At 37.1% G+C, this 13263-nt stretch overlaps 2 protein-coding genes across 3 annotated transcripts; one reads left to right on the top strand and one right to left on the bottom strand.

Moving 5' to 3' along the window:
• The first annotated feature begins 6032 nt into the window (after window positions 1–6032).
• On the top strand, window positions 6033–12207 carry fundc2 (fun14 domain containing 2). 2 transcript variants are annotated; one of them, XM_084136273.1, is made up of 6 exons: window positions 6033–6145; window positions 8129–8276; window positions 8359–8434; window positions 8532–8660; window positions 11299–11367; window positions 11538–12207. In XM_084136273.1, exons 1-6 carry the CDS (start codon window positions 6133–6135, stop codon window positions 11613–11615), a joined length of 513 nt encoding a protein of 170 aa, XP_083992399.1. In that variant the 5' UTR covers window positions 6033–6132; the 3' UTR covers window positions 11616–12207. The 2 variants fall into 2 exon arrangements, with proteins under 2 accessions (XP_083992399.1, XP_083992400.1); XM_084136274.1 differs by lacking the exon at window positions 11299–11367.
• A 332-nt stretch (window positions 12208–12539) lies between these two features.
• Window positions 12540–13038, bottom strand: cmc4 (C-x(9)-C motif containing 4 homolog). Its single transcript, XM_084136275.1, has 2 exons — window positions 12859–13038; window positions 12540–12767 (listed from the first exon to the last, which is right to left on the bottom strand). The coding sequence occupies exons 1-2, from the start codon at window positions 12914–12916 to the stop codon at window positions 12628–12630; spliced, it is 198 nt and encodes a 65-aa protein (XP_083992401.1). The 5' UTR covers window positions 12917–13038; the 3' UTR covers window positions 12540–12627.
• Between the last annotated feature and the right edge of the window lie 225 nt (window positions 13039–13263).

Below are 13263 nucleotides of genomic sequence, written 5' to 3'. Positions count from 1 at the left end.
AGTGCTTTGGATCTCAATTCCCATTGTTTTCAGCCATGACCAGTGTTGTTAATGCTGGGGAAACTTATCAAGTCAAGTCCTCTTTTTTTCTTTTGAAAACTACATTTAATAACACATTTAATCCCTGGAAGAAAAAAGTCAACAAGTCAAATCAGTCATGAACAATGAAGAAATTATTAAATTGAGAACAGTTCTCTATACAGATAAAACGTTGTCAAAATAATTCCAGTTCACATGGCTACCCGGAAGCGATAAATAATTCAGTATTATACATTTTTAAGGCCAAACTATTAATTTGTTGAGGTCAATTTTTAAAGAAAGACTACACACCTGCACACATATATATTCAAATGCACATACCTATAGACTAAACACGCAATACACGTGTACGCCGTCAGCGTTCTCACAGGTTCGCGTTTTTGAAGTTTGTGCAGATAACTTTTTTTTTACATTTTTTATTTATTTATTTCAAGGCTTGCAACAGCAGAGCGTTGGCGCTTGCAACGCCAAGGTCATGGGTTTGATTCCCAAGAAAAGCAAGAATTGATAAGAATGTAAATGTGTACCTTGAAATGCAATGTAAGTCGCTTTGGATAAAAACATCTGCTAAATGTAAATGTTAAGGGTTTTCTGTTAGAATGGTGTTGTGTTAGCGGCCCCTAAGTTAATAACTAATGATCTTTGCAAAGGAAGTGAATCAATAAAAACTAACTTTAGCTGGACAATAACTTTATTCTAGAGCTTCTGTAAAGCCAAAACAATCTCTGTTACTTTAATTTCCTATTATCACTGTAAAGCTGCTTTGAAAAAATCTATATTATTAAAAGCACTATATAAATGAAGGTGACATGACTTGACTTGACTAGTTTGTTTATTAAGCGTGCAGGGCAACCACCCATAAGAGCATTACAATAATCTAGCCTTGATTTCATGAACGCATGAACTAATTGTTCCGCATTTGTCATTGAAAGCATATGTCGTAATTTAGATATATTTTTAAGATGGAAGAATGCGGTTTTACAGATACTAGAAACGTGACTTTCAAATGAAAGATTGGTATCAAAGAGCACACCCAGGTTTCTAACCGATGACGAAGACTTGACAGAGCAGCCATCAAGTGTTAGACAGTATTCTAGGTTATTACGTGAGGAAGTTTTTTGTCCAATAATTAGAATATCTGTTTTTTTCAGAATTAAGGGTAGCATGTACAAAGTGAACAGTAACAGTCCTAGTACTGAGCCTTGTGGTACGCCATACTGAACTTGTGACCGATAAGACATCTCTTCATTTACTGCTACAAAACTGACAATGGTCAGATGAGTATGATCTAAACCAAGCTAATGCAATTCCAATAATGCCAACATAATTTTCGAGTCTATTTAAAAGAATATTGTGGTCAATGGTATCAAATGCAGCACTAAGATTCAGTAACACTAATAGAGAGATACAACCACGATCGGATAATAAGAGCAAATAATTTGTGACTCTAATGAGAGCTGTCTCAGTACTATGGTACAGTCTACAGTCTAAATCCTGACTGGAAATCCTCGCAGATACCATTTCTTTCTAAAAAGGAACATAGTTGTGAGGATACTGCCTTTTGTATCTTTGACAGAAAAGGTAGATTCGAGATTGGCCTGTAATTGACTAATTCTATGGGATCAAGTTGTGTTTTTTTAACAAGTGATTTAATAATAGCTAGCTTAAAAGTTTTTAGTATGTATCCTAATGACAAAGATGAATTAATGATATTAAGAAGAGGATCTATGACCCCTGGAAGCATCTCTTTCAATAGCTTAGTTGGTATAGGGTCTAACATACATGTTGTCGATTTAGATGATTTTTTTGAAGTTTTCTTCCTCTCCTATAGCACTGAATGAATCAAATATTTCTACAATGCACTGCCTGATTAGCCTGGCTAACGTCAGACCTCGTCTCATTAAGACGTGGTCTGGGAACCACATGTTCATTTTCTCGTATTTGAGGCGTGGTTTACGAATGCCCAGAGCCGTTTATTGGGCGCTACGAATGTCTATTAAATGCGCCTGTGAGTAGCTCATAGCCAATCGTTTCAATTATACCAGATGATGTATGTAGAGCGACAGAAATTTGACGAGGAAGAAGACGATGGGTCAGAGATTTATGTGTACACGATGGCGTTCAGCGACTAAACTACTTAGAACACTATCTAAGGCTGCATCGAAAGGTAACTTCGCGTCTGATGCCATGTTGGATCCATAGATATAAACAAACTGCTTCAGTGTGTCGCATATACGTCGTCATTGTCTTGCTGCTCCCTCCCCGTTCTGTGATTGGTTCCCTTTTTGAGGGGAAAATCTGGTCCATGGTGTCCAGACTGCCTAGCAGCGTGAATAAAATCACGCTGCGCGCAAGGCAGCATGGGGAAACCCAGGCTACTGCCTAATGCGATACTGTAGTAGACGGTTGCATGGTTATCATTTTCTCCCTAATATTATCAATCTTGTAAGTAAAGAAGTTCATAAAGTCATTAGCCGTTTTTAAGGCCTTTCTGTACACAATCGTGCTCTCTCTCCTTGAAATGCGAAAATGCGCTCCATTTTTCTGGAGTGTGCTCGTTGTACCACAGTGTTGGACTATTTTCTTTAAGCTTCTTTAAGCGCAAAGGATGAACTGTGTCTAAAGTGCTGGAAAAGAGAGAGTCAAAAGTTTCTGTCGCAATATCGAGTTCTTCTAAGCTATCTGGGTTGCTGAGGAGATGAAACCTTCAACCTTCATAATATATTTCCAAGACTCTTGTGATGGTACATCGACTTACAATAGGTTGAATGACACGTCTGCCATAGCCTGACGGGGTCTGTATCGTTTTTAATCGTACTTTTAAACTTCAGGGTTCGGGTAGTAACCCGAGCACAAAAAGAACTACAAAATTCGACTGCTTTACGGCATAGGCTACCTCACTTCCCCCAACACGTCCTCACATGCTGTTGGACTTGTAAGTATATTGCTTATATTGTATATCACTCGGACAAGCTTTCACTCGTTGGTGTGAGCTAAAAAGCACCTGGCGTTCTTGTTGATGGATTAGTAACTTAGACATCTTCGGAGGCTAGCTGTGCTTGTTCGATGTCCGACGATTTGTAACGCGTTGTGTTTATTCCCCAACCGAACTCGTGTAACTGTCTGTCACACGTTCTACCGTCCACAGCATTACTTGATAGACAAAAATAGGACAAGAATGAGCATCAAACAGAAACAACCCGCTTACGGGGTGTTCGAGGCGCACATACAATACAGACTGCCGACAGTTAAACAGGGCGCACGCAGCTCTTAAAGGGGACACACCTTATTTCCACTCGTTACAGCCATAGATATCATATATAAACGCTAGATGTCTTATGGCGCAGTCACTTCCGGCATCACCGTTCGGCCATCTTGTCACAGGCAGGCTTAATGTAAAGTGAGTGATCAGCACACACACAAATCCTCTTATCTCGCTGAAATCTTGACGGATTTACAAACGGTTTGGTTTCTTACAAACGTTATTAACGTGGCTATAATTCAGAATGCTTGAACATGTATGTTATAATTATTCATATGTATGCAGTGTATGTATGCAGTGTCATAACTACATCTCTGACGTTTAGAACAAACCAAACCGTTTGAAAATCGGTAGAAAATTGAGAATAAAGTTATAGAATAAAGTTATGGTTATTTAAAAGTACATGCACCATTAAACGAGTAAGCGAGCTGCCTGTGGCATGATGGCCGCCACGTGCGGACGTCGACCTCCATTGGCCAGCAGCGCGCACGAGACATCTAGCGTTTATATATGATATCTATGGTTACAGCTTCCATCCGACTGAACAGGGACCGGTATACAGGGGGAGGGGATCAGGCCGTGAGTGAAGAGACTGCTCTGCGTGAGTGGTATTTACGACAGTAACGTTAAATACAAGTAGTCCACAGCGACTCTAGGGGTCGTTGTTTGACCAAAACGGAATTCCTACCTAGTGGGGCTTTAAGCACTTCAAAAGAATTATATTTGAAACAAGACTTCTAAGTAATTCTGAAGATATTACTATAAATTACAGTCTGTCTGCTTCCTGACCTGAGCCCCAATTTATGTTTGAGCTCTAAGACTATGTGCCATATTACTAGAGAGAAGAGCAGCACCATCCCAGGAGGGATGAATACCATCTCTTTTCAACAGGTCAGGTCTGCCCCAAAAACTTTTCCAATTGTCTATGGACCCTATATTATTTTGCGGACACCACTTAGACAGCCAGCCATTGAGTGAGCACAGTCTACTAAGTATCTCATCACTCCGGCGAACAGGAGGGGGGCCAGAGCAAATTACAGTGCCTAACATCGTACTTGCGAGTTCACACACCTCTTTAATGTTAATTTTAGTGATCTCCAAATAACGAAGTCAAACATCATTAGGCCGACGTGAATAATAATCTTAGAGAATTTACGATTAGCATTAGCTAGCACTTTTAAATTGGCTTTGATGTCAGGTGCTCTGGCTCCTGTCAAACGTGACTATGGTGGCTGGTGTCTCTATTTTCAAGTTACGTGTAATAGAATCGCCAATCACTGGGGCACTTTCAACAGGATTATCAATGAGTGCATCACTGAGTTTGATGTTCTAATCGATTTAGATTAAAGCTAGCGATGTCAGATCAATGTGACAGACAATATTAGATAATATCAGATATATTATGATGATTAAATTATAGTAAGCAATGTAAAGGGCAATGCAAAATAGTCCATGTGACTACAGTGGTTCAAACTTAATGTTATGAAGCGACAAGAACACTTTTTGTGCGCAAAAAAACTAAAAAAAATCTCTCCTCTTGCACGTCATTCTCCTACGCTGTTGACGTAGTAAACAGTGCAGCGCTTCCAGGTTCTATGTCAGAACGCCGGCTCATTAGTGGCTAGCTCCTGCGTCAACATCACACGCATGTGTTGTGGTGCTCAATAATGATCCGGCGTTCTGACGTAGAACCCGTTTACTACGTCAACAGCGTAGGAGAATGATGTGGAAGAGAAGAGATTGAAGAGATTTCCATTTAAGAACTAATCATAAACATTTGTTATGTATTCATTTAGATCATTGATTATTCTGGGTATCCCATACTTTCAAATATTTGTTCATTAAGGGACCCGGTATCATTCAGTCATGTGCTCACCGACACAAACTCGTCAGTTCTGATTTTAGACAGAGGATGCAGGGTGAACTATTTACCTTTAAGTCAGGCCGCTGCGCCCTGCTTGATCTTAACAAAAAGTGTTATGTCATTTTTTTATAGTCACAAAACATCAACTTGCTAAGTCAGTTATAGTCATAAATTGGAAGTTCCCAGATAATGTGCTCCATTCTCCATTCATTGGGCCTTCGGTATGATCTATCCTGAACACAGATTTGTGGTAATACCAGACTCCACGCTAATCTACTAGAAATAATGATTTCAGAATAATATAGAATAAATCAAATCTAACATTTTATTTCACAGGTAAAAATGTATCATGACAATTACAGAATTAAACAATTAGAAGCCAGAATTATACATATATATAGCTGTACGTAGTTAATCTGGTTTATATCTTTCTTTCTTTCATTCTTTTTGGCTAGTAAAAGTTCTGAATGGCCGGTAACTACTAAATTTAGTAGCCAAATTGGCCGGTGAGTGAAAAAGTTAACTTCAAACCCTGAACACAATGCAGCGCTTCAAGGTTCTACGCCAGAATGCCGGCTCATTAGAGATCTTCTCTAGAGATTAGTGTTTTATTGTTTTATTGCAGGGGATTTGATCTCAGCTTTATATCATTATGAGTCAGGAATCTCACATGATAGACTGCCGTGAACGCACTCAGGACCGTTTGCCGAGGCTGTGGATTACAGGTAATAATGTAAAAAGCCACCTACAGGTAAAAAGACACCTACATCTTGGATGGCCTGAGGGTGAGTTACAGTAATAGCAAATTGTCATTTTTGAGGTCATGGGTGAACTATCCCTTTAAGCAGCAGCCCTGTCTCACTCCACGCTCATGGGAGTGACGTTACTACTACAGTGCAGTAGGTGGCCATAATGTTCCAAAAGAGCGATCCACCAATAAACAAGAAGAAGAAGAAGAAAACGCAGGATGTCTGAAAAGGGTATGTACTATGTCTTTCTTTTTTTTCTATCACTTTATACAAATTTAAGGCTGTACATTACTTAGGCCTAATTTTTCTGTTTGACATTATAGCAAACCTAGTCCTCACGAAACGATCTTCAGATCTGCTACATTACGAGAACATACGTAACTCATATGAACACACGTACTTCAGTATAGTACAACTTACATTAAAACCCATTTTAAACGCGTATAGAAACAGTTTAAACGATGAAGAGCGTTATATCACAATTATCACCTTTAAAGCAAGACGCTCGTTATCTTAACACTAGCCAAGGCCTAAAAGTCACATGCAAAACCAATTAATGTTTGTGGTATGAATCATATTAACCACACGCCTCTCTAGCCCTTTACATGAGGTTTTAAGAGAAGCTCTGAATGTGTCTACAAAAATAGCAAAATATATAACGTTACCTCCCAAAAGTCTGTTTGAAATCGTCCAGTCAAGGACAGAGAAACATTTGCTTGACAGATTGAATTAAACAAGCTCCAAAAAATTATAAAACAGATTCTAAAGATTAATGCTGTCAAAGAAGAAAAGTTTAGGCTTTGTATTAGTATTGGTGTGAATGTGCCAAGTCATGACAAGTCAAACTTGTTGGTTTTATAGTTCAACTTCATTAGACTGCAGATTCGATTTAAACGTGTCTCTTTACTTCAAATCTGTCTGAAAGTGATACTGGTCTGTCAGTATATTGGCTGCAGTGGTGTGCTATTTGTGTCTGGCTTATGTCTGAAGTCCAGCAAGGTCACTTCTTTGGCCAAGGATACAGTCACGTAAAGACGCTGACTTCCCACAGTTCCCTCTGGTAGCTCCTTTACACACTAAGTGTATTATCCCACCTGGATGGAGAACAAAAGCAGTGCAGTTAAAATGGTTGTGTTTTTCAGGGTTTTCTAACTGCCTTTCTCCTCGACCTTGTTTCGTATTAGTCAGTTTCTGCCCAGAATAGAAAATGAAAGTAGCCTTTATGTTTATTGAAAGTTGCTTTCTGTTGCTGTTCTGTGTATGACACAACATGACATGTTAGAAACGAGGATGTACACGCAGTGACTTGAACATTTTTTCATTTCAATTTTAAAATACATTTTGATATTTTTATTGGGGCATAAAGTAAAATAAAATGTCAGGATGATCCAACTGATCATAATATTAAGAAAAAGTCTCATAAAATGAAATAATATTCTTGAAAGGAAAACCTTACTAAATAGTTATAATAATCTTTTACTGCTATTTCTTAGAAAAGTGAATTGTGGTGTATTTATCATGTCTTTAAAACATTAGAAAAATACCTATTTGTTAAACAGTTGTCTCAATGTGGGGGCCACTATGATGAAAGAGCTTTTTCTTAGATATTAAAGGATTAGTTCACTTTAAAAAAACTTTTGCTGATAATTTACTCACCCCCATGTCATCCAAGATGTCCATGTCTTTCTTTCTTCAGTCGAAAAGAAATTAAGGTTTTTGATGAAAACATTTCTCCATATAATGGACTTCAATGGGCCCCAAACGGTTCAAGGTCCAAATGACAGTTTCAGTGCAGCTTCAAAGGGCTTTAAACGATACCAGACGATGAATAAGGGTCTTATCTAGCGAAACGATCGGTCATTTCAAAAATAAATAAAAAAGTTTAAGTTTTATAAGCACAAATGCTCGCCTTGCTCTGTTCTGTGATGCGTGTTCGTGACGTCATGTAATACGCAATTACGTTGAAAACTGTCATTTGGACCTTGAACCGTTTGGGGCCCATTGAAGTCCATTATATGGAGAAAAATCCTGGAATGTTTTCATCAAAAACCTTAATTTCTTTTCGACTGAAGAAAGAAAGACATGGACATCTTGGATGACATGGGGGTGAGTAAATTATCAGCAAAAGTTTTTTTAAAAGTGAACTAATCCTTTAAACATGTGGTTTCCAAGCAGATTTAAATATGCTGAATGCACATTACTGTTTTCTGACAGACACTGAAACCTTTGATGTCATGGAATTGGCAGAGCATGTGAAGAAACAAAGGTGGTGGAACAAAATGTTTGGCAAAAATCAATCTGGACCAGCTGCTGAGAAGTACTCTGTTGCAACACAGTTGGCCATTGGAGGAGTGACTGGCTGGTAAGTCATTATATGAACAGTGATGTGCATTAAAGCACTGAGTACAGTATAAACAAACCACAGACTCCTGTGTGTCTTTCAGGTGTGCAGGGTACTTGTTCCAGAAAGTTGGGAAGCTTGCAGCATCAGCTGTAGGTGGTGGCTTCTTTTTGCTCCAGGTAAATCGTAAAAAAAATTCAACCAAGTGCTTTTCATAATTGTTGTTTTGACTGTTTAAGCACCGCATAACTGTATAATCTTCAAATGTACTTTCAGATTGCTCATCACACAGGCTACATTAAAGTAGACTGGAAAAGAGTGGAGCATGATGTGAATATGGCCAAGAAGCAACTGAAGCTAAATTCAGACAAGCCCCCTAAAGAAATGAGAACAAAATTTAACGAGGTAAGAAAATACTACGTTTTAGTATGTAAATAAAATTTAATCAGCCTAAAGATAAAGAAAATCTTTTTTTTCTTTCTCAGTTGCCACAACTGCAGCAATGAGAATTTGTCAGTAATGTGCTTAATTGGCATGACAACATTAGCAAAATCCACATAAAATTAGTCAGAATTTTCTTAAAGCAAATTCTTACTTTCTGGTTCTTTGAATAAGTACAGCGGTTTCTTTATTCAAAACACGATTTGTGTAAAGGCTAATGTTTTATGTATTTGAGGAGCGGAGAAGAGTGTCTTAATCTGGTATTTGCAGTCTAGTCATAGCCAATATAGCCTGTGCGTAAGACAAGCTTTTTGCCAAATATATTAAACAACAGTAAAAACTGAGCGCCCAAATAACTACAATAACCTTTGTAACCTGTAAGTAGATCATAACATAATGTGATGCACTTACTGCCTCAGAGGCAACTGTTCTAATGATGGACAAAACAAAAATCTCCAACATTCGCTGGTGAAAAACCTTGTAACTGCATTTGAGCTTGAATTTGTAAAAATAATATAATAATATATTAAATATTAATAATATAACGACACATGCAAGTGTCTGACCAAAGAAATAGCAACAATACTAACTTTGACAACAAGGGGTTTAATCACTTAAAAAAATACATTTAAATAATATATATTTCTGAACCTGCAATTTTCGCTGGTTTCAAAACACACCACGCTTGATATAACCTGCCATGGTAACATATATGCAGATAAACTCCTGTGATCCAACAGCTAATGCAGCACATTGCTTTGCGACTTACATTGGATGACTTGAAAACTGAGCACGGACATTTCACAACGTCACATTTGCATAGACCGTTCTATTTGAATTCATGATTGGTTGACTGCCAAATTAAAATATTAAACAGAACGATAAAAAAATGGTTTTATCAACTCTTTCACCACCATTGAAGAGTTATCTCGTCTTTTATGAGAAAACGCTTCCCTGCCATTGAGGAGATTTTACTGCTTTCCGTGTTATCACTGTTATAAGGTAGGGGGCGCTATTACGCATCTCCTGAATGAGTACAGTATCTCCAGATCAAAACACGGGCAAAAAAGCAGCAGAAACAAGCAATCTCCAAGAAGTGGTCAGGACTGTGCAAGCTTTCGGGGGTGTTGATGGATTTAAGTTCTTTCTGCTGTTATCTGTAAAATATGCAAGTGATCGTGCCGGCGATTGCAGCGGCTTGTGATAACTGCATGATTTTAATACTCCAAAAGATTACAAAAAGTCACAAGTTTTAGGTCGACACAGACAGCATAGAGTAGACTGGACACATGACTGTTACATACATGTGACATGCTTAATGTTTTTAAATGCAATAAGGGAAGTACTCGTGCACAGAAAGCCAGCTCTCAACTCGGACAATTCAGTTCTCTTCCGCAGCTTATATGGCCAGATAGACACAGAATTAAGTCAAAATGCCCATCTTGGTGAGTATTCACATAACACGGTTGGTTATGTCTTAAGTAGAGTAAACAGTTGAGAAGGAAAGCATGCATGTAACAATATATTGGTTCTGTGCAGCTCTTAAAGTGACAGCAGCCTAGTAAACCTAAATTCCGTCTGTGTGCTTAGTGTTAATCAAAGAGCAAAAGACAAAGAGAAAATCACTCAATGCTCTTGACTAAATAACTTTTGTAGATTTAATAAGAATCTGTATATATTTAATTCATACAGTGAAGACTAAGCAGTGTTTAATCAATTTCTGTTGTTAAAGAAACCTAAAGTAGGCCTACCTGAAACCCTAAACCCCCTGGTTCACTGTGACGCTTACTTTATGTTATAGGGATCTTTCTTCTCACAAAAAGAATGTGAAACATGTAGGCTATGTTGGTTATATCATTTTCAGTTTTTAAATATATTTAAATATAATTTATTTATTTTACACACTTAAAGCATTGTCATATCACATATTGCATTATTTAACGAGTTATGGAATATTGCATTTTTCTTTAATATCGTGCAACCCTACTTCTAGGTAGATTGTTACCATCTCCAGTTGATTTAAACTACTTAATAATTGCCCAGATAGTGGCAATGAGTCTTCCAACATTTAAACTATTATCTCATAGCCATTTTTGATTTGTGCAGCTAAACAATCTTTTGTCACAAATCATCACTGTATTCTCGGGTCTTTCCCATAGTGACGGATGACTTTAGGAATTTGGCCCTTGTCACTTCATATTTAGAGCCCAGTTAAACAGGAAGTCATGACTTATCACTTGAGTGTTGCTGATCACTGAGGTGAACTTAAAAACATACCACATGAATAGGAATATACTTCAGTTAGATTTCTACTCATTAGAATTTGTAGGGATGGCAATCATTTTGGCACATATTTTAGAGATTTTCTTTTAATTTATTCAACATTTAAAATGTATATTCAATTAAAGGTTAGATTTTTGTGAATATTCTAAATGAAAGACTAAGAGGAGAAATAGCAAAAACAAATTTTCACAGTCAATTTTGCTGACTGTTTTACCAAGGGTGTCAATATTTGTGTAGCCCACTGTATTCAATTTTACTGGAAAACTACAAACCGGCAGCTTTAAGGTTTGCTGTTTTTTGTTTTGTTTTTTTTATTCAGCTAAGAAGTCACGCCATGACGTATCGATCTCCTTTTAGTCACACGTCTTCATGTGATACGAATTCGCAGGTCAGAGTTTACCAAACTTGAGCTTGTGTTTTCTGTGTCCCATGTTCACATGCATAAAAAGAATGGAAGTCAATGGAACAAAAAGTGTAATGTGTGACCATCCCTTAATGCTTTTTGTCATTGATTTACAGCCCTTGAGTTGAATTGCGTCCAATTTTCTTTCCATATAGGTGCAGGTATTTGTCAAGAAGAACATTGTTCTCACAGGGGGCTTTGCTGGAGGATTTCTGCTTGGCCTGGCTTCATAGGAGCTCTCTCATTGATATCTTATACTCAGAGGATGTCTTCTAACTATGTATACAGCAGATTACAGCTTCTGTCTGATATTGCAGCTTGTATTTAACTCAGCACTTATTAGTTCTCTATTTAATAGGTTGTATTCATAAGAAAACATTTAAGCTGGCTAGAATGTATGGTTTCAGTTTTTGAATGTACACTGTTTTTTTAGTTTGTACTTAACACCTGTTAAATTTATTTATTTGAACATTTTGCTGTATTAGTTTGGAACAATCAATTTCTGAAAAATGACTTTAAGTCAGTTTATGCAAATAGTTGCAACATTTGAAATCGCCCCAGTTAAAAATCCATATCTTAACTTAATGCTAAGTGCATTTAACTGTACAAACTTGAGCTATTTTTGTAATAAATCGGGACATTACCAAGGGTCAATAAAAGTTGCAATTTTAACTGATAATGGCAGAAATGTTAAAATGTAAATTGACAATCAGGTTTTAAACAGTGCTGGTTTGCCTTTTTTCCTCTTCTTTGTATTGCTGTTATTTATGAAATCCATCTCTATTTTGCCAAATTACAGCTGATGCTTACCACATCATGATATGATATTCCAGTTTCTTTTTGATTTTGTGATCTGAGTTTCATGTGACTAATTATAGAAATCCCTGCTGTATTTTCAAACTTGAGGAAATCTTAACTTGACCAACTGGTGTTCAGTGTCACTTAAATAAAATATGAAATGAACTATAAACATATATAAAAAAGAAATTTACTCTGATGGACTCTAGATGTTAAATTAATAAACGATATTCTCACTAAACTGTACTACTAGGTTGAATAAATAGTGACAGCCAAAGGCAGCTCACTGATTAAATCATGAAAGTTTAAATTTGTAATATATTAGAGACAGGAGAAGAATGACTGTTAGATCCACAAAATTACAGTCTGATAATTATGTATTTCACATGTCCTTGAAAGTCTACATTGATATCTTGCAGCAAATATACACACGTGCTTAATATCCTTCTAATGAATTAATGTCTTTGTGTCTTTTGATTTGTGTTCCTTGGCAAATCCAGAGCAGCAGACAGAATTTTCATGGACTTCGCAACACTTCCTCATGTCTCGAATCACATCCTCACAACGCCTTTCAATGTATTTGTTGGCTGTTAAAAATACAAGTCACAAAATGGTTAAATGCTTCAAATCAACAGCATGCGATATTCATGCATAGCAAGGTTAACTTAACATTGCTACCTTGTAAACATTTCTGTATGGCACAAGCCTGTTTTTGACAAGGATCTTTCTGTGACATCTTATTTTAGGATATGAACAACCAAGCTCCAGTTTTGAGGAATAATTCCAGTTAAATCCGTCAAACACTAGTAAACACATGAACAATGACGTCACCGACGTGCCGCTGATTTTGCAACTGTATTTCTTCCGGTTGGAAAACAAGAGTCTCGAACTTTTTTCTTAGATTATGGGTGGCACTTCCGGTTTGGGGAAATACCACTCAAAAAGGCTAAAATTAATTTCAAATCATAAGGTTGCGCTACAAATAATCATTATCCGTCAGTTTGACTGAATGAGCTGTAAAATTTCCTTCACGTCCATGTTCTCATCTTCTTACGTCAGGAGAATAATGTTTTTTTTTTTATT

This window comes from Abramis brama (assembly GCF_963993115.1).
Source record: "Abramis brama genome assembly, chromosome: 15".
NCBI classification, from domain to species: Eukaryota; Metazoa; Chordata; class Actinopteri; order Cypriniformes; family Leuciscidae; genus Abramis; species Abramis brama.
The sequence above is the reverse complement of the archived record's forward strand: the minus strand, read 5'-3'. Positions and strand labels throughout refer to the sequence as shown.